The 24,481-nt window shown below is 39.2% G+C and overlaps 1 protein-coding gene across 2 annotated transcripts in view; it reads left to right on the top strand.

The window, feature by feature from the left end:
• The window catches only part of CCDC85C (coiled-coil domain containing 85C), a 167,663-nt gene that overhangs the window by 127,668 nt on the left and 15,514 nt on the right, over nt 1-24,481 (top strand). The window contains exon 4 of one of the 2 annotated variants that reach the window (XM_026716994.2): nt 21,079-21,183. The exons of the other annotated variant lie outside the window; for it this stretch is intronic. Within the exon in view, the coding sequence (XP_026572779.1) occupies nt 21,079-21,183 (105 nt within the window). The remainder of the gene's footprint in view (nt 1-21,078; nt 21,184-24,481) is intronic. 2 annotated transcript variants of the gene reach the window in all.

Genomic DNA, 24,481 nt, shown 5'->3' with positions numbered 1-24,481 from the left:
GAACAGCAGTATTATCTATGCACTTTTTCAATCCCTGTTTTAAAAATACATCTTATGAGATTTTCTATTTAAGTTCTTACATTTTTATGTTGTTTTTGCTAGGTATTACACTCACAATAGCTCATTATTTAGGTGCATGAAAGATAAATGTGCATATAAGGAAAGGAAAAAAATGGAGAGCTTAGGGAACTATTTATAAATATTGTTTTGCTTTACATTATAATTTGCAATGAATAATATATTATTCCGTCCCAGCTGGCTGGTTCAAACAGCTTATTAGGAATTTTCAGAAAGGTAATCTACAACATTTGAGTTTTTGCTTTCTGAATGTAGGAAAATCTAGATTGCACTATAAGTGGTTGGTTTTTACTGCTGTTTGGAGTCTAGCTTGCAGATACAAATGTTTGCAATTTCTATTTAGTGAGTCCATATTTTTAAACAGGATGTTCAGTTATTTGACAATTCAGCACCATTTGTTGATGGTAAGAGCAGAAGTCACCTTAAGTGAATCAGTTATATATTGTAACAGAACTGCAGAATAACAGAGTTGGAAGGGACCTTGGAGGTCTTCTAGTCCAATCCCCTGCTCAGGCAAGAAACCCTACACCATTTTAGAGAAATAGTAGTTCAATCTCTTCTTAAAAACCTACAGTGTTGGAGTACCCACAACTTTTGTAGGCAAGTCAATCCAGTGATTAATTGTTCTAACTGACAGTTCTAGGTTTTAGGTTGCTTCTCTCCAGTAGAGAATATGCTCTTCTCTTTAATAACTGAACTAATTATTTTCCGGGCAATTTCTTTTTTTTTTATTATAAAATTTTTATTTGGATTTTTACAAAACATAATACAAGTAAAATTTTGAGGCACTTTGCACCAATAATGCTGCGTGTGCTATCTAGATAGAATGTATTGAAACTCAACAGCTCCAGGCAGTAAGGCCAGTGATAGTATTCTGACTGAAGCAACAAATTTTCTCATCTTGGTTTTAATGATCAAAATTGTATTGTCAAATTTTTCCTCTTATATATCATTCATATTTTCTGTATGCATAGACAAACCCAATAGGGTCATTGGATGGCATGTTTCACTTCATTCTTCCTGCGCAACAGTACATCCCTACAATTCATAATAATTACAAAAAAATTTCTGTTTATACAGTACACTTTTCTTTTTTATTGCATATTCTTGTTTTTCTGAGATCCTGGCAAAAGTACCTTTTCTGCAATGCTTTCATACTGCCCAATTATCTGAAGCTGTTAGAATTATCTAAAAGACATGAATCCCAAAGACAAGAGTTGCAGTACGGCAATATAGGTATTCTTAACTTACAATGATTTGTTTAGTGACCATTCAAAATTAGAATAGCACTGAAAAAGTGATTTATGACCATCGCAGCATCCCTACGATTACATGATCTAAATTTAGGCACTTGGAAACCAGCATGTATTTACAATGATTGCAGCATCCTGGGGTCACGTGATCTCCATTTGCAACCTTTCCAACTGGCTTCCAATAAGCAAGTCAGTGAGGAAACTAGAATTGTTTAATCAGCGATTCCCTTAACAACTATGGCAAAATATGTCATAAAATTAGGTACAATTCACATAACAGCTGCCTCGCTTAGTAGTGTAAATTCTAGTCCCAATCATGGTTGTAAGTCAAGGATCTCCTGTAACCCTTCACTTACGTATCTAAATCACTGGATAGTGATACTGATAGATATTCTCATGACTCCCTTTAGTATGATGCAATTTGGTCTTCGGATTATTTTTCAAAAAGGCTTTATGTTGGCACTCATTCTTGACATGCTATATCTGCCTGACAGTGCCTTTGATGTGTCCAATTCTATGTGAATAATTACTATATTTGTAATGGTCCGATAGTGAATAATGATGTGTTTCTCTCCCCAGCCCCCCTCCACTCAATAACCCTGGCATTCACATTTCCTTCATGTCATTTTTTTTCCTCAGGGAAAGATATTTATTAATAAAACCCAGAGAGATTATGGCTAGAAAAATGGTCAATATAACTAAGTTGTACTCAGTCTAATAGTAGTATTAATGGCAGATTCATAATTTATTTTCTAGAATATTTCAACTGTCTTCTAGAGGTTGTTTAATTTTCTTTTGAAAAAATGAAAACATAATGTTGTTTTTATAACAACATGTCATTCAAAATTCACTAATAGAAATAATGTCATGGCTCTGCAGACATTATCTCTGGCATTGCTTCTCCAGAACAAGTCAAACATTTCTTTTCTCCAGTTCAGAGATCCTGATTTTCTTTTTTCCTCATTTGAAAGGTCATATCCATATGATTTCTATTTTCAGTTGCTTTGTCCTATCTTACTATCTTTTTTGAGTTTGTTTTCATTTCAGATTTTATTTTAGCTAATTTCATACAATTTAGATGGATAACGTCCCTAAAGCTAGAGAAGATATTGTGCACAAATATCTGAAAAGAAGTTTACCCAGTATGCGCAAAATTGAACCATTCTCTGGGCAAAATCCTACAGGGAGCACCTCAAGCATGAACAGCCAATTCATGTCTTATATTTAAACCCTTCTGTTCATTTATCTGAGAGCCCTGATCCAAAAGATTTTATAAAATGAATGAGGCAGACACATAATGAACCAAGTATGACTTCCCTTGGGTACTCCAAATTTGTTTTAATCTTCTACTTTTTACCTAAGTCATTCTGAGTTCAAAAGTACTTTAGATGATGACTCATTTTTTATTAATTGTATACTGCGATTACATGCTGAGGTGCCATTGGTTTCTCTTAGAATCTAAGAGTTTCACAAGAGTTCGGCTAGTTTACATCAGAGATCTGTATACTCTAGAGCCATCTTACTGCAGTGGCTAATTCGATGTAAATGGACATTATATGACCAGAGAGAGAAGAGAGCTAATCTCATCTACTACTTAAGATGTTGAACTAGAAATGTGAAGGCCCCACCCATAGCCATGAAAGCTATTGACTGAATAATCAGTCTCTCAAGGCTAATCTTAACCTTTGTTGTCTCTCTAAGAGAGAAAAAGGAATAGAGAGAAAAGGGAATAATTAGAGAGAAAAAGGAATAGTTAAGGAACTTGTAGACCTGGAGAAAAGGTGGATATAAAAAAAAAAAATTACATGCTCCCAAACTTGTTTCTAAGGACTTCTGCCCAATATAATTTCCAAAGGATCACTTCCACAAATGAAAGATACCATCCTTCTGTGGAAGGGACTGAAATCTCATGGGACAATGGAAAGTGGGGGGGAAGGCCTTTCAATAATTATAGTGATTTTGAAAATTCTATTTGAACTTTAGCATTTATAAATGAAACAGAAAATATACTAAAATATGATGGTATATAGCTGTGTTGGCGAACCTATGTCACACATGCCAGAAGTGGCACACAGAGCCATTTCCCCCAGCCTGTGAGAGGTCGCCTAGAAGAGCCCCACTGTGCATGTGTGCCACTGCTCAACAGCTGATTTGTCGGGTATCTGGTGTGCATGCGCAGGGGGTGGAGGGGAGGTGAATTGGAGATGCGCACACATGCACAGAGATGTGTTGCACGTGAGGGGGTTGTGTGCACATGCGTAGATGTGCGACACGCGAGGGGGGATCACGCGTGCATGTGCAGGGGGCATGGGGGGGCCAGTACGCATTGCCTTCTGGGTGTTGGCACACAAGCGCACGCAAGCGAGCACGTGCACAATTATTGGCATAGGAGCTGAAAAAGGTTAGCCACCACTGGTATATAGGATAATATATAAATATATGATATTTATAGCATTTCTACTCTATTTACCTTCTTCATTTTAAAGTTTGATCTGTCTGAAAGAAATCCAGAAACTTCTGTTAAGAATCTTAGGATAGAACAATAAACATTTGTGGGGGGGAAAAGAAATAAACATTGTAGCGGAGTGGGGGGGGAGAAATCCAATATTTCAATTTTTCATACTTTCATTTTTTTATTTTGCTGGTTTATAATTCTAAATTTTGCATACCTACTTTTATGATGATAAATCATGTTGGCTAAATGACATTATTTTTTTATTTGTAATTAAAATATTTATACCCCCCTTTCCATAAAAATGGCTTCATGATATAAATCACATTAATTTCAGACAGTGCTGTCACAGAAATCATAAACACTACGCAAACATTGGAAGCAATTTTCAAGGAGTGAAACTTCTTTCTCATTTTAGCTGGTAGATATATCAGATTGAAATCTGAAGGGCTGACAGTTGAGCTTTCTCCATGCAAAACATACACTAACTAGCTCCGTGCAATTACATGCACTTTTGATTTTTTTTCTTTTGATATTTGCTATTTTTGTTGCATTTGCAGTGATGTTCTCTCACCTTTGCTCAATTTTAGTTAGAGGATAAAATACAGACAGTCCTTGACTTGTGACCACAATTGAGTCCAAAATTTCTGCTGCTAAGTGAGACATTTGTTAAATGAGTTTTGCCCCATTTTAACACTTTCCTTGCCACAATTCCTAAGTGAATCACTGCTATTGTTAAGTTAGAAACATGATTGTTAAATGAATCTACCCCATTGACTTTGCTTGTCAGAAGGTTGCAAAAAGTGATCACATGACTTTGCAGGGCACTTGTCAAGCACCAGAATTTTGATCACATGACCAGAGGATGTTGCAACAATCGTGTGAAAAACAGTCATAAGTAACTTGTTTTCAGTGCTGTAACTTCGAACGATCACTAAAAGAACTGTTGGTAAGTCAAAAATCTGCTCTTTTAAAATACATATCAACATCTTAAAACCAGCAAAAACATGCTTAAATGTTGCACTCTGGCAATGATAACTCACTGGAAAGTTAGCAATTTGCAAAGTTCTCTGAAATAGCCTGTTACTGTTATATTTATTGGCTAGGCTGCTCTTGAATTTCTGACAGTAACTTAAAAATTCCAGACACCTGAATTATCATCAAGGAAGCTTTCTAATGGGATGGCACTTGACAAGATTGATGTTTGGTCCCTATCCCTTTGCAAGTTAGGCTAGCATTTGGCAGCCTTGACAGTTCAAGGCAGAAAGTTTTCTGGGTGATACATTACTCAGGAGAGGTAAAAAATAGTATTACAATGACAAAGTTTATCTTTGGGAGAACAATCGCCTCACTACATTTTTAATGAGTTCATAAGGCTTGATGGCCTTCAGATGCATTGGATTAGAAGTTCTATCTTTACTTGGATTGAGATATGATTATGACAACTGTGCTCTGTATGCAGAGTCATTGGAAATTAGGTATTCTTTAAATCTATATAAATAATTACACATACACATTCACTCTGTCACTAATTCATTTCTAAAATGTGTGCCAACCGTCACCTCTTAAAAGGACCCCAAAGTAACAGCTTATGTTAAAATTGTAAAATTTTTAGAGCCAATTTGGTCTAATGGTTGCAGCATTAGGCTGGAAAGTAGGAGAATGTGAGTTCAAGTCCTACCTTATCCTTGAAAGCCAACTGACTTTGGGCCAGTTACACTCTCTCAACCAACCTACCTCACAGGGTTGTTGTTGTGGGAAATTAGGAGAAGAAAGGTGTGTTGGATATGTTCACTGCCTTGGGTTATTTGTAAAAATAATAAAGGTGGAAATAAATAAAATAAAATAAAAACAAAGGCATAATATAATGCAGCACCACCATTGTTACTGTTTCCATCTTTGACTCTTCTAGCTTAGGAAAGCTAACAAAATGGCCAAAAACCTGAGCATTCTGCAGTTGAGGATGGAGAAATTGCCAGCATGGGACAATAATATTAACCAAAAGGGACAGCTAAGAGGCTTCACCCAGTTAGATGCTTTCAGTTTGAAGGTGGTTTCAAAGGAAAAAGGAGAACATCCAGGAATGCTCATTTTATTTCATGACAATCTTACACGCTGGTAATTACTGTACTGGGAAAAAATACATCCCTACACAGGAGTTTTGGTACTAGGGGAACCATGGCCAAGGATAACAGTTACAACAGCCATTCATATTATATTATTACTATTATATTTTGTTGAAATCAGGAAGATATAATAATTTTTTTAAACACTGCATGCTGTGATGATAGAAATGGCAGTTGACTGCTGTGAGCTCAAGCTGCATGAAATCCAGTTCATATATGCATTGTTGAATACGATACTGAAACAAAAGCTTGATTTGTTTCAACCCAAAGCAAGACCCAGGTTTTAAGTTTCTTCTTTCTGCATTCTCCATGAAAAGTTTTTTTTAAAGAAAAGTTAAATGGGTCCCTGAGCTGGAAGACAGAGCATTTCTCCTGTTATTAACTGCAGATTGTCTCTATAAGGTTGCAATTAAAACCCCTCCACATATTAGAAGGTGATTCTAATATGTGACTTTAGTTATTGCACTGATCCACAGTTTCCTTTAAAAGTAGCATGTTGAATAAGCCCACAGTCAGCTAGATTTACACATCATAGTAAGAAAGACCAGGGGTGACTTGATAGCAGTCTTCCAATATTTGAGGGGTGTCACAGAGAAGAGGGGGATAACCTATTCTCCAGAGCAACAAGAGGGCAACAAGAAGTAATGAATGAAAATGACCAAAGAGAGATGTGACTTTGAACTAAGGCCCACATTTCCTGATAGTGGAAAGGCTTGCCTTCAGAAGTTGTGAGTGCTCCAGCCCTGGACCTTTTAAAGAAGAGATGGAACAACCATTTGTCCAGAATAGTAGAGGGCAGTGATGGCTAACCTTTTTGTCATTGTGTGCCAAAAGTGTGTACGTGCACACAAGAGAGCGTGCACGTGTGGCTTGCGCCCATAATGCAATGCACATGTGACTCCCCAGGCCCCCCACCCTCCCTGAGCATGCGTATGGGATCCCTCTGTGCTCCCCCCACCCCCCTGCACATGCATCTCCCGCATGCGCCCCACCCCCCATGCATGCGTGGCAGATACCTGAAAATCAGCTGGCTGGAGGGAGGCATGTGCACATGCGCAGTGGAACTGAGCTGGGGCAATGGCTTGCATGCCCACAGAGATGGCTCTGCGTGCTACTTCTGGCACACATGCCATAGGTTCACCTGTCAGCTTTGACAACTTTATTCAACGCTGCCACATAGCTTGAGGAAAGTGGGAGGGGGGTGATTTTAATTGAGTAGCTCTAAGTAGACAAAATAGAATTATTTTGTTAGTTCAAGGTCATGGAGTGCAGCGCAGGAACAAAAAGGAACTTACTTTGGGATTGGTTCATGTGATGAGATGATGAGGGAAAAGGGGATGGCTTGTAGTTTGGGACATTGTGGGAAGTCCGGGAGGATTTTAGTTTCGAGATTCCACAGATGTGCCAGGTGCTATTCTAATAAAGGTACTTTTGAGATGACGTTTGTGTCAGAGTTACTGATTGGAATGGAGGTTTGCTGGAACACTGACATCACCATCATGGGTATAGGATTTCTGCTTGAGCAGGGGATTGGGAGTAGGAGATCTCCATGGTCCCTTCCAACTCTGTTAAACTGTATTCATAAATCATAGCACCTGAGCTCAACTGTAGTGTTAGGGCAAAGCCATATAACTTGCTCTATGGTTAGCCAATGTTTGACCCCAGCTATTGATTAATGCCAGGAAATGATTATTTTAAAGAAAACTACCCATAGTATGTTTTCATGATAATCTTGGCTTAGAAATTATGTTTATTAAGTTAAAGAAATAAGGCAAAGTGATAGCATATTGGAAGAGATGGAGAAAAAAATGACATGTTTCCTGAACTTTTACCAAGCTCATGTTGATATTAAATTTCAAGCTGTATTCTTGGATTTTTCTTCCAAAATAGTGTTATTTAAAAAGGTGGGCAGCGGTTGCAACAGAATAGATGATATTCTCTCCCACCTTTGAATAAATATTTACAAGACTAAAATCAAGCATAATCTCTCTGCTAATCAAAAATAGGAAAGATAATAACAATACTGGATCACTTTTTAGTGAATGAACATACCAACCAAGCCAACTGAGTGACTTTAAAGTACAGGTTTAAATAAAATTATATTGTCTTCCATTGATGTGTTATTAGTTCTTGTCTTTTTAATGGTCGCTTGGGATTTTCTATTCCCTAGCAAACCTTTAAAAATAGATTACAAAGCTTGCTTTAATGAGTAAGAATTTAGAAGCATCTCAAAAGTATGTAATGTTTCCTGAAGGTAATTAAAATGATTTATCCCTCTTATGGCTGCTAGAATATTTTATTAGGTTTGAGTGAAAACTGGAACACATTGTTCACAATATATGCGCAGTGGCAATATCAGGGACGTGACATGTCTGCAGATCTTGTTTTAGCTTGTTCCAAGCTACTGTACATTTGCAGTTTCTAAAATAATCAAAACCACTCAAGCTGTTTAGAAATAGAATTATAGTTCTGTGTTATAATCAAGGGAAGACATTTGTTAGGAACAGGATGCACTTCAGAAAATGTTCGTATCAGTGCAAATAGGATAATTCATATGCTGTGACACTCACCCACTGGAATATATTCTCCTCGAGGTGAAACTGGTCCCAATGTTGCCAGCCTTCTTGGTGGCCCTCAAAACCTGGATGTGCCATCAGGATGTGCCAAGGAAATACGGAGCCTATTAAATGATTATCTAGTTGTATCTAGATATCTAGTTGGAGTGCACTTTTCTCTTTTTATTATTGTGTTTTTAAATGTACCTTTTCATTTTAATTGTGGAAGATTCTGATTTAATTTGTGTTTTAACTGTGTACACTGCCCAGAGTCACATACAAGTGAGATGGATGGTCATATAAATTTAAACAAATAAATATAAACTTTACCTGAGCATTGTTTATATTAATTGGACATTCTCTCCATATTTTCCTACAATGATGCTTGAGCAATTCTACCTCATGATGTTCAACAAGCCATTTCAGCTTTTGGAAGCTCTTCTGACTATAATGAGGAAAGTAGAAGTAATTTATTAGCAAGCTTAGCAGAATTAAACTAGCCAACTGTGTCCTATTTGGCACAACTTCATAATTTTTTCAACCTGTTTATATTTTAATCAATCATCATACTTTATAACAGCTCCGTTTTTTTAATTTTTTTTATTGGTTTTTAAAAACAAACATAAACGAACAAAACATAAAAACATCAAGCTGTCTTCCATAGGTGTACATACAGTGTGCCGGTTGGTTTACAAATTGTTGTGTGCTTCCATTTCATAGTCTTCAATTACAATTACATTACATATAATCTCATATTGTCAATCAAAAATTAAATACCTTAGTATCATTATTAATCATTTGACTATACTTTTATTCATTCATGTTTTACAAGATAACCATAATTTAGTTAGTTTATTTTATAACAGTTCATATTATCATCCCAAATCTATCCTAAAATCATTTTGTAGATATAATAAGAAAGAAGTACATCTTTATATATTTATTATTTTCTAAAAGTCTACATATTTCATTACTGTACTTTATTGTCTAACCATTGATAGAAAAGATCCCAAATTTTATAAAATTGTTTATCCTCTTGTTCTCTAATTTCAAATGTCAATCTACTCGTTTCAGCACATTCCAATATTTTCTTAATGATTTCCTCCTGTGATGGTATTTTCTCATTTTTCCAGTTTTTAGCAAATACAATCCTAGCCGCTGTTAATACATTTACAATCAGGTATTTCAAGTCTTTACTATATATTTCAGGTAAAATTCCCAATAAAAATATCTCTGGTTTCAAGTCTATATGTTTTTTGTCATTTTTTCCAGCCACATGTGGATTTTAGTCCAATATTTTTTAGCATCCGCACAAGTCGACCACATATGGTAATATGAGCCAGGTGTCTGATGACATTTCCAACATTTTTCGGATTTATTCTTGAACATTCTTGCTATTCTTGTTGAGGGAAAATGCCACCTGTAAAACATCTTATACAAATTATCTTTATATGCTGTTGACATTGTCATTTTATAATTTTGAGACCACAATTTTTGCCATTTCTCTAAATCAATCCCATATCCAAAATTCTTCCCCCGAGCAATCATAGTTTCTTTAACTTGTTCTTCTAATTTAATTTCTAATAAATATCCATGCAATTTTTTAATCACCTTTTCATCAGTACCTGTCAAAATCTTAAGTCAGTCAGTTTATCATAGAAACCTTCTATTTTAGAATCTTTATCATACCTTGAATGTATTTGCGCATATGAAAACCAATTCATCTTTATACCTTGTTTGTTTAGTTTTTGCATAGATTTAAGTTCACCCTTTTTCATTCAATATTTCACCATATCTAACTGTTTGTTCCTTTTTGTATATTATAGGATACGAAAATGCTTCAGTAGTCGATAACCAGACTGGAATTTTCAAATAACATTGTCTTTTAATCTTCTCCCAGTTTAACTACAGAGACTCCTGTATATAATGTCTTCTAAAATACCCCTGCGTTTTAGTTCCTTTATACCAATGGTCCCCAACCTTTTTTGTGCCAGGGACCAGTTTCACGCAGGAACACTTTTTCAAGGACCGGTTAGGGTTTGTTTGTTTATTTATTTATTTATTTATTTATTATTTTTATTTACTATTACACTATCAACTCACCAAAATTAACCAATGTTGGAGGATTACTAAAAATGTGTATAAATGCAAGACTAGACTCAAATAAAGTCATCGTGATTCTATTGATCATGATCAAACAAAAATATATATTTGGCAAAAATATATGTTTTCTCCAAAAGCGTTTTGTAAGGTAATAATCCGCAATTCAGATTTTACATTTAGGATGTGTTTGATCTCCCATATGGTCTTCAGCTTTCCACAATCTCAACAATTGTAAGGTGTGTGGGGAATTCAGAGAGTCCAAGTCCACACATTTTAAAGTTGTTGAGGTTCAGAAATCCAGGCATATAAGGAATTCCAGGGATTCATTCCAAATACCCGGAGAGCCCACTTCTTTCCGGATCTCTCTCGCCCCATTTTGCTGCAACCCCTTGGCAAGCAGAGCATTGTCTAGAATTCTTCCAGCTGAAATAAGACTTTCAATTACCTGGGAATAAATCCATATTAAACCAGTCAAACTTTTAGTAGATATTCACTGTGTAGCTTGGCTAAAGCAACATTCTGCCCTGTGTTTTAGGATTCTCGTCTCTTTTTCTCTCTTCGCTTCTCCTCTCCCAGTTGTTTCGGGCGGCGACTGCTTTGGCCTCCGCCCGGTGCCTTTCATCACGCACCCTTGTCCTCCCCCAGCTGACAGCTCGCCGCCGCCACCGCCGCCGCGCCATGGCCCTGGCGCCCCCTCCGGCACCCCGGACAAGTGCAGGGCTGCCCTTGGGGGCTCCCGCGAGGGGTCTGGATCAGAATCTGAGCCCCTTCATTCCACCCAACTCCAGCTTTCGGCTCACACGCCTCTCTCTTGCTTTTGCTCTCGTTCCCTTTTCCCAGGCGGAAAGAGGCGCTTCGTGGCGGAGCCGCTGAGGCGAGCTTTCTCCCCACCCCGCGTTCCTTTCTCCCTCAGGCCGCTGACTGGCGCTGCTGAGGGCAGACTTCAAAACAAGATGGCACCCAAGCAAAGTAGGCGGCCCGGTCCAAAATGATCCACAGACCGGTCCCAGTCCGGGGACCGGTAGTTGGGGACCCCTGCTTTATACCATAAAAAAGCATGCCACCCCAACAACAAATCATGTCCTTCTAATGTCAACAATCTAGTATTTCTTAGTGTTATCCATTCCTTAACCCACATCAGATTTGTAGCTTGGTAGTACAACTCCCAATTAGGCAAACCAAATCCTCCTCTAATTCTAGCATCTTGCAAAAGTTTTAACTTTATTCTTGCTTTCTTACCTTGCCATATATATTTCAACACAATTTTATTTAAATCTTCAAAGTAGTCTTTTCCAAGCCTAATTGGAATTGTTTGAAACAAATATAAAATTCTGGGTAATATATTCATCTTGATTGTTGAAATTCTCCCTATTAGTGACAGTTGTAAGTTTTCCCATTTTGCCAAATCTAGCACTATCTGCTGTTTAAGTTTAATATAATTATTCTCTTTTAATGTAATACATCTTGCTCTCAAATATATCCCCAAGTACTTAAACTTATTTGTGACCTGAATTTTCAATAGATCTACCAGTTCTTCCTTTTGTCTTAATAGCATATTCTTTGTCAAAATCTTTGTCTTATCTTTATTTATTTTCAAACCAGCCACCTTTCCACATGTCTCTATCTTTTCTATCAATTTTGATGCTGTTTCTAAAGGGTCTTCTAAGATGAAAACCAGATCATCTGCAAATGCTTGCAGCTTAAATTCTTCCTTTTTGATTTTCATTCCTTTTATATTCTTTTCATCTCTAATATTTCTGTTTAACACTTCCAAAGTTAACACAAACAACAAAGGTGATAGTGGGCACCCTTGTCCTGTTCCTTTTCTTATATTAATTATATTAATAATTATATTAATTATATTCTTATATTAATAGAGTCTGTCAGTTCTCCTTCTATCATTACTTTTACCGGAATCGGTATTCTCTTCTCATCTCTCTCACTCTTCTGGGTATTTGTTTCAAGACCACAATCTCCTTGTCTTTGTATTTCAATGTTTTCTCTTTTGCCACTTGCAATATTTGCATTTTAATGGCTTTCTTTGTAAATCTGATGTGAACTTCTCTTGGTAAGCTATTTCTCATTGCATATCTTGTGAAAACTTGATAAACCTCATCTATGCCATCCATCATCTTCTCTTGAGTTATTTCCAAAGCTTCAGCCAGTATTTCTATCATTATCTCAGCTAGGTTTTGTCCTTTTTCTTCCTCTATGTTTTGGAATCGAAGATAGAATTCTGATCTATCCCTCTCCCATCTCAACATACCACTTTTATCTTGTTCAACCACCATTAATCTATTATCAATATCTACCAATCTTCTTGTCTCTTTGTTTATCTTCTTCAATTTTTTGGAATCTCTCATCATACTTCAACATCATTTGTTGGATGTTCTCCACTTTTTCATTGGTTTTCCCTGTTCTTTGTTCAGTGTTCTCTGTTCTTTGTTCGATGTTCCTTATTCTCTTTTCAATATTCTCTGATCTTGCTTGAATATTTTGAATTCCTTGCATAATCATCTGCAGTCACTTTTTCTTGTTCTTTTTCTTGCTTTAACATTGTCTGCATTGAACGTTATCCTCCAGATGGTGGAGAGGAAGAAGTAGAAGTTGAAGAACCAGGAGCTATAAATTTCCTATTCATTTTAAGCAATTCAAAATCTTCAGGTTCTTCTAAACCAGGGGTGTCCAATGTTTCACCTTCCCTGGGCCACATTAGAAGATGAAAATTTGGTTTGGGCCGCACATAAAATAAAATAACAGTAACGATACCTGATCATCCAAAAAACCCATAGAAAACATAGTTAACGTATTACATTTATTTGGAAATGAAGTTAGTGATATGTTTTTATTATTTATTATTAATTATTTATTAAAAATTATTTATTTTTTACCACGGTTTTTTGATCACAGTTTTTTTATCACGGTTTATTTTCTGGCCAAATTTTGTGGGGGGGGGGAGAAAGCTCGCCCACCTCGCGCCTACCTGTCCTCCTGCAAATGGCCCGGCTGGATGAGGCAGGACTGGAAGGCAGAAGCAGCAGCAGTGGCGGGGACAGAAGCCTTCCCCTGCCGCCGCTGCTGCTTCTGCTCCCGCGCGCCGCTGCCCCCGCCGCCACTTCTACTCCCACTGTCGCTGCCGCTTCTGCCCATGCCACTGCTTCTGTCCCGCCACTGCTGCCGCCGCTTCTCCCCCCGCCACCGCGGCTGCTTCTGCTGCCGCTGCTGCCGCTTCTGCCCCCGCCACCGCTTCTTCCCCAGCTGCCACTTCTACCCTCGCCACCACCCCCGCTGCCACTTCTTCCCCCGCCACTGCTTCTTCCCCTGCCACAGAGGCAGCAGTGGCGGCGGGGGAATAAGCAGCGGTGGGGGTGGTGGCAGGGCAGAAGCGGCGGCTGGGGAAGAAGGGCGCGGGGCAAGCTGCTGGCAGCGGTGGCAGAAGCAGCAGTGGGGGGAAGAAGCGTGGAGGTGGTGGTGGGGGCAGAAGCGGCGGGGTGGTGGTGGGGGCAGCGGCGGTGGGGCAGAAGCAGTAGTGGTGGCAGGGAAGAAGCGGCGGCAGCGGGGGGGGTGGCGGCAGGGGCAGCGGCGGCGGGCAGAAGCAGCAGCGGTGGCCGGGAAGAAGCGGCTGTGGCAGCGGGGTGCCGGCGGGGGCAGAAGCAGCAGCAGTGGTGGGGAGGAAGCGGCGGTGTGCAAATGGCCCGGCTGGATGAGGCAGGACTGGAAGGCAGAAGCAGCAGCAGTGGCGGGGACAGAAGCCTTCCCCTGCCGCCGCTGCTGCTTCTGCGCCCGCCGCCGCTGCCCCCGCCGCCACTTCTACTCCACTGTCGCTGCCGCTTCTGCCCATGCCACTGCTTCTGTCCGCCACTGCTGCCGCCGCTTCTCCCCGCCACAGCGGCTGCTTCTGCTGCCGCTGCTGCCGCTTCTGCCCCGCCACCGCTTCTTCCCCAGCTGCCACTTCTACCCTCGCCACCACCCCGCTGCCACTTCTTCCCCCGCCACTGCTTCTTCCCTGCCACAGAGGCAGCAGTGGCGGCGGGGGAATAAGCAGCGGTGGGGGTGGTGGCAGGGGCAGAAGCGGCGGCTGGGGAAGAAGCGGCGGCGGGGGCAGAAGCAGCGGCAGCGGTGGCAGAAGCAGCAGTGGGGGGAAGAAGCGGTGGAGGTGGTGGTGGGGGCAGAAGCGGCGGGGGTGGTGGTGGGGCAGCGGCGGTGGGGGCAGAAGCAGTAGTGGTGGCAGGGGAAGAAGCGGCGGCAGCGGCGGGGGTGGCAGCAGGGGCAGCGGCGGCGGGGCAGAAGCAGCAGCGGTGGCGGGGAAGAAGCGGCGGTGGCAGCGGGGGTGCCGACGGGGGCAGAAGCAGCAGCAGTGGTGGGGGAGGAAGCGGCGGTGGCAGCGGTGGGGGTGGCGGTGGGGGCAGCAGCAGCAGTGGGGGGAAGAAGCGGCGGCGGCAGGGGTGGTGGCGGGAGCAGCGGCAGCGGGGGCAGAAGCAGCAGCGACAGTGGGGGCAGAAGCGGCGGTGGGGCAGCGGCGGTGGGGGCAGAAGCGGCGGCAGGGGCAGCAGCGGTGGGGGCAGAAGTGGCGGCGGGGCAGAAGCGGTAGCGGCGGGGGCAACAGCGGCAGCGATGGCAGGGGCAGAAGCGGCGGCGGGGACAGAAGCGGCGGCGGGGACAGAAGCAGCAGCGGTGGCGGGGAAGAAGAGGCGGCGGCGGGGGTGGCGGTGGGGCAGAAGTGGCAGCGGGGCAGAAGTGGCGGCGGAGGGGGCAGCAGCGGCAGCGACGGTGGGGGCAGAAGCGGGGACGGGGGCAGAAGCGGCGGTGGTGGCGGCGGCGGCAACAGCAGGAGGTGGCGCTCTGACGGCGCCCGCCTTTTCTCTTGCTGCTTGGTCTGGCGCTCGCCTTGCCCTGCCTCGCGCCTGCCTCTCCTCCTCCTCCTCCTCGCTGGCTCTGGCACAAAGGTTGGGGTGGGCACTGGGCCGCATTACGAGGCGACCTGGGCCGCATGCGGCCCGTGGGCCGCGGGTTGGACAAGCCTGTTCTAAACCTTAATCCAATTGTGAAGTAACCAATTATTGTTCAAAATAAAAATAGTAGAAAAAAGAAGCCCAATAATAATAATAAAAAAAGGAAAAAAAAGGGAGGACAAAATTTCTTCAGGTTCTTGTATACCTTAATCCAATCAATAGTTAGATAAAGAAAAAGACTTAAGAAAAAAAAGGGAAAAAAAGGAAAAGGAAAAATTCTTCAGGTTCTTCAACACCTTAATCCAATTGAAAGGTCTGAAATAGAAAAAAGTGCATAAAAATAAACCAGAAAGGTAGATGAAAAAACAAAAATACCAGGAAAGGAAAAAAAAACGCTTTTAAGGCTTTCCCTTTAAAATAAAAAGCAAACTTAAAGATTGGACTTCCAAAAAAAAAGAAAAAAAGAAAAACAAAGACAAGCTCCAGCAAAGCCAAAAACCCAAATGGTTATTACAAAAAATAAATAAAAAAAATACAATAAAGCTCGTGAGGAGGGATAGCACAACTTAGGAAAAGTAAAAAGGGCACACTGCACTTTTTTTGATTATCCAAGGCTCTTATTATAACTCTCTTCTCCAAAAACTTATCACCTTTTTACCCCTACGTTTCAACACCAGACTCCAGCTTTTGATAGAAACCCAGAAGAGCACCTGCAATAATACTCTCCCATGCTCTTCCCTCTATCTTATCAAATAGCAATGTCCTTGAAAAAGAGTCTCAGTTCTTTCTTTCTCAGCTTTGTCTGGTCACAGGGAAATAGAATATTTTCAAGCCTCTAGTTGGCAGTGTTACAACGTTTCTTTGCTCTCACTTTCCCTTTCCTTTTCCGAGCAGGATATAATAAGAATTAATAAAAAAAGAAAAGATATTTTTTTAAAAAGAAATAACTAAAGGGAGTCTCTAGCCTAAAATATTAGAAAATCCAAAAGGAGAAGAAAAAGTTAGATATAAATGAAAAAACCAGTCCAGTTTCAAAATACAAGACCATATATAGAAAATCCAGCAATGAGAAAAACAAAACAAAACATTACTTTGACATTCCTGTTTAAAATCGCCGCTTAATTACTTCTGTCAAAGCTTTTACAGATTCTTTCTTTTCCTTAGGGTGTCCTTTCAGATCTTAAAATAAAATAAAATAAAATAAAGGTTCTCACCAAACTGGCACACTCTCTCTTTCTGCTCTCTTCCATTTCGGAGCTGTCCCAACTTCAGCAGCTTTAATGGCTGCCTCTTTGCCGCTGGCAAGAAGAGCTCCTGGATCTACCGGGGACTTTGCGGTATCCTTGGGATCGACAGGATGCACTCTTTACTTTCACCATCTCTTTGGGACGGTTTAGATCCGATAGGACCGTCCAGGAGCAAAGATATTGGCAGCAATCTCAGACCTCCAAGATCGCATGCCGTATCATCGTGACGCCAGCTCCGCCCTCCACAGCTCTGTTTTTTTTTTTTTTTTATCATTGAGTGATACACAAGATTTTAATTACTGTTGTTCTGAGAAAAATACAGCATCTCTTTCAACAGCATTCCCTTTATTTTTGTCAATTTAGATGAGTCATAGTCAAAATGTCTACTAGCTGTAAATTGATGCTCAACATAGGGCTTCATACCATGCTACTACATGAAACATTCTTTGAGTGACAATTTGAAGATGTGTCCAAATTGCTGCTTGTTTCAGTGCTGAGGTAGAGGAACTTCTGTTCATGAAGATTAGTAGTTTCCCAGGCCATCAAGTATCACCCATCAGATTTCTTTTACATGCTCTTGGATTCCTACTGATCTGAATTCTGATATTCAGGAGACTTTAATGGTGTGAAAAAATTGCAGCCTTCCTCTCCGCCACCCCAAAAAATCCTCTCCAAGGCAGTGTCTCTAATTTTTCTTATGTAATAAAGTAGTAAGGTTGTTGTATGTGAGCCTAAGTTGGTTCACATTGAATGCATTGTTGCTGACATACAGTAGCATTATTATGCAGGTTTTGTTGTGTGATGCAATATTAATGACTTAATATAATAGCAATATTGCAAATAAATAATAACAAATGCCTTATATTGTAGCATTATTGTGATATATCACAGATACATAGTTTTATTGAAATAAAAATAATGTGCTTAACTGGTATTACAACAATACCTACTGTGTGATGACCCGTAGTCTCTCAAAATAACGCAAAACCCAAAACATATATTTAAGTCCGGTAAAGCCTTCAACTTAACTTCACTGTTTTATTAGGCACAGTTTAAAGTCACAAAAGTAAATAATGAGGCAAACAGAAAACCAAAACAAACCGCATTGATGAGAGTTCTGAAGCAAGCCGAGATAATTAATTATAAACTCCAGGAAAATAACCGAGAAAAGTCCATGAGAAGAATGCCAGCAAAGATAAGCCTCTTTCAAGGTGAACACTAAATTGACTCCTGCAAATTCTAACTGCGCAGTTGCAAACTTATATACATAGCTCCCACCTGCAAGCCACGAGGAGGATCATGGTAATCTCCTCTTGAATAGACCTCGCTTTTCCCTGATCCTCTCCTCCCTGCGTGACCTAGGATGGATAGGGGATGGGCCTGGATCCTCCTCTGATTGCTCACCCGGCCTCTGCTCTTCCCCAGCCTCCTCTACCACCTCTGGAGCCACACTCCCACTCCCTGTTGGCTGTTCCTCTTCTTCCTCAGAGTCAGACTCCACCAGGGGCATGACATACTGGTTGGGGATGGTAGTAATATATTTTTGGGATTATATAAGTAATTGTAGTACAGTATTTATTTTCTGTGTTGTATTAATATAAAATGTATGTGGTTGTTAAGGGTTAACATCAACTTGATAGCATATAATGAATACGAAAGGAATTCTATGAAGAAAAGAAACACACACATTTAATTAATTAAACATTTCTATTATTTAAGTGGGTAATATAATTATGACAGTAACTAACATTAGCAACTGATATGATGCAATAATGAAATTCATAAAGTAGTATGATGCCAATATCTAAGAGACTGGCGCAAAGCAGGGCAGTCAGTCTATTCTCCAAAGCACCTGAAGGTAGGACTAGAAGTAATGGATGGAAACTAATCAAAGTGAGAAGCAAACTAGAACTAAGGAGAAATAAGTTGTGGGCGCTTCATCACCGGAGGCTTCTAAAAAGAGACTGGACAGCCACTTGTCTTAAATGGTATATGCTCTCCTGCTTGGGCAGTGGGTTGGACTAGAAGACCTGCAAGGTCCCTTCCAATTCTGTTATTCTATTATTTACTGTTATTGTACTGGGAAAATAGAAAATATCCTTAGATGAAAAAAACAAGAAGGATCATACGTCAAAAGTAGGTGGTGTGGTGCTCATGAACACACGTCAGCAAATATCTACCTTATATCTACAACCTCCTGGTGCATCTGACCTTTTAGACAGACAAGGAGTTGGTGTGTTGAAAAGCAAGCTTCTAATATAATAAAGATCACTATGAAATGGTTTAGAACAGCGGTCGCCAACCAGTGGGCTGTGAGAAAATTTTGGTGGACTGCAGAAAAATCTCACCCCCAGAGCACCCCCCTCCAAAGCAATTAATCCAGGCTGCACAGAAACACAAGGCCTGCAGGAACCCTCCCCGCCCACTCACTCCTTACCTGGTAAACTTGCCTCCTAAATTTCTATTTTTCCTTTTTCCAACCATCATCTGTTCTGCTGTGCCAGGAGATTTAGATTAGCTAGGAAGCAGGAAATGGTTGGATTTCTTGCTTTTTAGCTAGTCTTTAGATCTTCGGCCGAACCTCCCTTAGGACTGCAGTTTTGCTTGCAAGCAAATTCAGTGCAGACTCACAGCAAGCAAATTTGAGAGACTGAGCTAGCCAATAGCAGATAGATATAGATCACTAAATGATTCTGTGAGCAACTCAATCTGCCTGCTTTGCCTGATTTTGGGTAAAACTGGCTCTTTTTTATAAAAAAATCAATATTTACATACATGATGTGTTGTGAGTTAATTTTGTGAGTTGGCTTGCTAGCGAATTTTATGAGTTTGCTTGCAAGCAAATTTTATGTGACAGACTGAACTAGCCGATGGCAGATAGATAGATCTCTGAATGAATCTGTGATTTTGTGAGCAACTCAATCTGCCTGCCTGCTTTGCTTGATTTTGGGTAAAAGTTGCTCTTTTTTATAAAAAATTCAATATTTATATTAATATTTATAATATTTACATACAAGCCATGCCCAGCCAGTCACATGATCACCAAGCCACCCCCACAAATTAGGCCACACCCACAAAACCAGTTAGTGGTCCCTGGGATCTAAAATTATGAGTTTGATGGTCCCCGAGATCCAAAAGGTTGGTGACCCCTGGTTTAGAACATCCTGATAGGTTGTGACTGGCCATACTCTTTTACCTGCCATTTTTTAAAAAACAGATATCTCTCAGAGAGGTTTTGAGTATTCCACCACAGTCTCAAAATGACAAATGTGTCCCCAACATTACCATCAAAACAGTTTCAAAGGTTTAAGCAAAGTATACCCAAATCTGTTTTGCAATATATAAGCTATAGTCTGTAATATTGCAGTGAAAACTATTCCTTTGATGTGTCACATATTTGTTTAATGGCTATGTGTTTATGTGTATGTTTGTAATTTCCCCATCTGAATAAGTGACCATGTTACCTGTGAATTTATGTGAGATTCAGATATTGTTAAGTCTATGTTTAGATGCAGCTGCTATTGATTGAGAAAAAATAATGGACTTGGAATAGATAATGGATGCATTCCAAAACTTATTTCTAAATTGCCCACTTGTTTATCATTATTAATTTTCTAAACAAAATAATAGGAATTGCTAAAGATTTGTAACTCATTTTATGTTTTCAGAATTTTCAAATCATAATTCCCACCCTTAAAAGACAACAGACATGAAAAAAATATAGCCTTTATATCATTATTAATTTTGTCTCAAATTTCTTCCAAAAATATTATTTGACATGGAAGATCAACAGAATAACATCAAGGCACAAAATTTTAACAATTGGACAACTATTTCTTAAGTTTTAGAAAATACTTTACTTGTAGTCATGAAAAGAGTTTGTTCCCCCAAAATTCATGATTTAAGTATAATTTTTCTGATTTTGTAGAATTGAATTATTCTCAGGACCTACTCCCACTGAACATCAGCAGAAAACTGTTGCCAACAGGCTATCATAATTATTTCTCCACTGTGCAGTCCTTCTGATTTCTGAAAAAAAATTCCTTCTTTAAACCTTCAGAAATGTTTGATAGTGAGGGCTACAGAGAGAGGTGGAATAATGGAATATGGTCTCTCTTCCAATTAGATATGTAGCTGATGTCTTCCAACCAATAGTGTCCAGCCCTAAATGCAGTCCAAAGGTAAATGTGCCTTGAACAAGATGTTAGGTGATGGAATAAGAGCCAAGGAAGGAAATACAATGGAATTAAATTTCATGCTTTACTTGGGACTAAACAGATGTCCTGCTTTATCTTTGTCTCTCTTTTTTCAGCAATCAAGCACTGGGGATCTGAGGACTCTTAGGAAAGGGTTATCCCCATACCATTCTGAGTCTCAACTGTCTTCATTGTCGCAGTATCAGGATGCCATGCAAAATGTAAGATATACACAGAAGTCCACTCGTCATTATGCCGGTGGGAGTCTTAGACTTGTGCAAAAAAGGAGCCAGAACCCAATTGAAGAATGCTCATTTCTGGAAGATTGTCAAATAAAGCAGGAGATAGAGATTTGTACATCTATTCTCATGTGCTAAATAGTATATATGGAAAATTAAGAAAGTACTTTGTCCCCTATAGGAAGCAGATTGACTAGAATTTATCATCAGAGATTTCCCCAAATTTTCCATTCTCAAAACAACAGTTTATGAACATATTGATGAAGCAAAAGCCTTTGATATAATAACTGGATATATATGCTGCTAAGTGTATTGTTTGTTTTTGTATTGGCTTTTTTTATTGGCTTCATCCATTGTGTTTTGTACATATTGTGTATAGTATACAATATTGCCTAAAACCATGTTCTACTTACATTGTAGTTTTCTATTTAGACTGACATTTTTTTTCAGTCTAAACCCTAACCCTAACCATTTAATTCTGTGTTCAATGTTTTACAGAAAAACGTAAGGATTTTTTGTTGTTGTTATCTCCATAAGTCAGTAATTACATGCCTTCACATTTTAATTTCCTAAATATTTATCTAGGACTATGGAATCTTGAATTATTGGAATTTAATTTCTAATAAGAGATTATACAGTAAAAACTAATTATCAAATTTCTTCAAAGGGTTAACTGTACTAGAATACTTTAATACAATATGAGAAGTGATAAATATTATGTTGCACTGCTTATTCTCAGTGCTAGGTCATTTTGAAGGAATTAAAAGGAATGTAGTAAGGAAAACAGAGTAAATATATGCACTTTACATATAGTTTGGCTCAATAGCCTAAAAGAATATCCTATAACACATCATGTTATTCTGTATAAGCCATAATGTGTGAGTTCACACATCACAAAATACCATAGAGAGCTATATACAGCACATGTATACTGTTGTGTTAGGATATGACATATCACCTATAATTACTTGAATAACTTGTAACTGACAAAATTTACATAATACATCTAACCATTATACATTGTAGTACTGGTATCCACGCAGTATCTTCCTACATTAACCATATTATGGTATAACACAGTAACTGGGTCTTTACTTAGTCTTACATGAGAGTGCAAAGTCTATCCTCTACTTACTCAACTAGGTGTAACACTGGAAGATTAAAATAACTGTTGTGATTTCTGTGCAAAGTTATACTTATTACATGCATCTGTTACTAATCAAATATTAAGGTCCATGGGTCCAATTCGTTTTTTAATCTATTGAATGTCTTCCTAAATATGAGGGAAAGCCAACTCTAGTTTTCAGACTGGCTAGCTTACTGATTCTTCACATTTGTGTCAAGGATGAAAGAATCCTTGTTTGTTCATTTGAGCCAGATGCTTATAGTAATGGTAAAGAAAAGCTTTTTAAAAAATGCCAAATAATTACTTGTAAAAGTTAAGATTATATGCAGAAAGAAATATTTAGTACCAGGAGAAGTATAGCGTATGCATGAAGTAACTGAAATGTTCAGTGGATTGCAAAATACCAGATTTGAAAAGATCTTCCTAAAACAAGCAAATTTTACCTTTTGGTTACACTAGTCAGACTTAATAATAAATAATCATACCAAAGTTTTAATCTTACTTCAAATACAGTGGGATGCTTATTCTGTGAGTTACCCTGGAGAGGCAAGGTTTTTTTGCAGTTCATTATTTGCCTGCTTTCACATTCACAGCGTTGGATATCCTATGGTTTTGATCCTAGCAAATTCCTAGGACAGAATGCCTTCCCTGAGTCATAGAATGTGGCTTGCAACTGGGCATAAATCCCAGAATTATTCTTCCAAAAGGGCAGTTTCATAGAAGCTTATATGGAGCCAGATTCATAGGACAAAAGGAACAGGTGTGTGTGTGTGTGTGTGTTTTCATGCGTGCACACATGCCCATTTTAAACAAACCTTTTTATTTGTTCCTTACTCCATGGAAAGGGTTTGTAAGTTCTTTTGGTTGGGTTGAGAAGATTTTATGGAACACTGCCATGATGCTAATGATATATTGTGTCTGACGAGACAAGATAGTGGCTGGGCTAAGCAGATAGGTAGATTTGTTTGGCTTCTGAACAACCCCAAATGTTAATTCATGAGCACCTGTTTAGTAGATGTATCTGATGCAAATCAAATATTCAATGAGAGAATAGCATCTGGAATAAAGCTTTTCTTGGTGTGAAGGGAAAATGGCCTTTCCCTTCCTCCCATTTTCTTGTAAATGCTGTTGATTAAAAAACTATATACTGTATAGTTCTATATATATGACTAAATATTTCAGAGGAACACAGTAAAATACAGAGGGTTTCTTTTAATTCAGATAAAAATATCTTACTCAGTCTTGTTATTCTCTCCCTTCTCTGCAAAGATGTGTGTTCCCTAGTTTATGCCTATGGCAGAGTATTCTGTTTTTTCACTTTTGCAAATCCACCTCCTTGTGATCTAGGACAACACGGTTCTTTAAATATGAAAGACAGAGACTGAAGCAGCCAGGCTAGTTTTGCTTTAAATTGGACGCCTGCGAGTCCAAGTGAGTAGTGGATGTCCAATAATGAAATGTCACAGTTACTTTGAATCAAATGTCCTCTTAGTATGCACTATAAAAGGCAGCTTGCTGGCTGGATAGAATACTAACAAACTGATAATTTGGTAAATTCTTAACAGAATAAGATTAGACTAGATTTAAAGCTTCACTGGACCAAAAGTAGTAAAAATAGCATTTGTTACATTGACGGTATTCATTAGTTTAAAACAAGAAATTACTGGGTTATGATTAGTGCTCCATTATCCTTCATCAGAAAATGAAATTCTTGCTCTCTCTGTATGTGTGTGTGTATGTCTGTGTGGGAGAGAGAGATTAGGGGAAGGGAAAGAAAGAAAAGAATTACCTGTGAATATTATGCCAACCCTGTTATATGAACCTAGAATTAATTGAGTAATGTTATCTTCTTAAAGAGTCTAAATTTTCATTCCAAACCCAGAACAGGTTTCCCAGATTTGTGATCATATAAGATAAGAAAAAAATAGATCAAAACTATTTAGGATCTCAGAATAATTTTGTGCAAGTCAAAGCACAAGACTTACTTTCTTGACTGCGGTTGAACAGCAGTTCCCACCCTCAGTAGTTTTGGGAAATTGTTTAAGTTTCATTCCTTCTTATCCAAGTTTTTCTCTTGTATATAATCCATCAATTATCCTTGTGGTAGACTAAGAAATTTAAGAATTTTAATCCATTTATTCTTTTTCTTTCTTT

The sequence above is a fragment of the Pseudonaja textilis genome, chromosome 1, assembly GCF_049901715.1.
Source record: "Pseudonaja textilis isolate UNSWEBS1 chromosome 1, rPseTex1.2, whole genome shotgun sequence".
In the NCBI taxonomy this organism is placed as follows: Eukaryota; Metazoa; Chordata; class Lepidosauria; order Squamata; family Elapidae; genus Pseudonaja; species Pseudonaja textilis.
The sequence above is the reverse complement of the archived record's forward strand: the minus strand, read 5'-3'. Positions and strand labels throughout refer to the sequence as shown.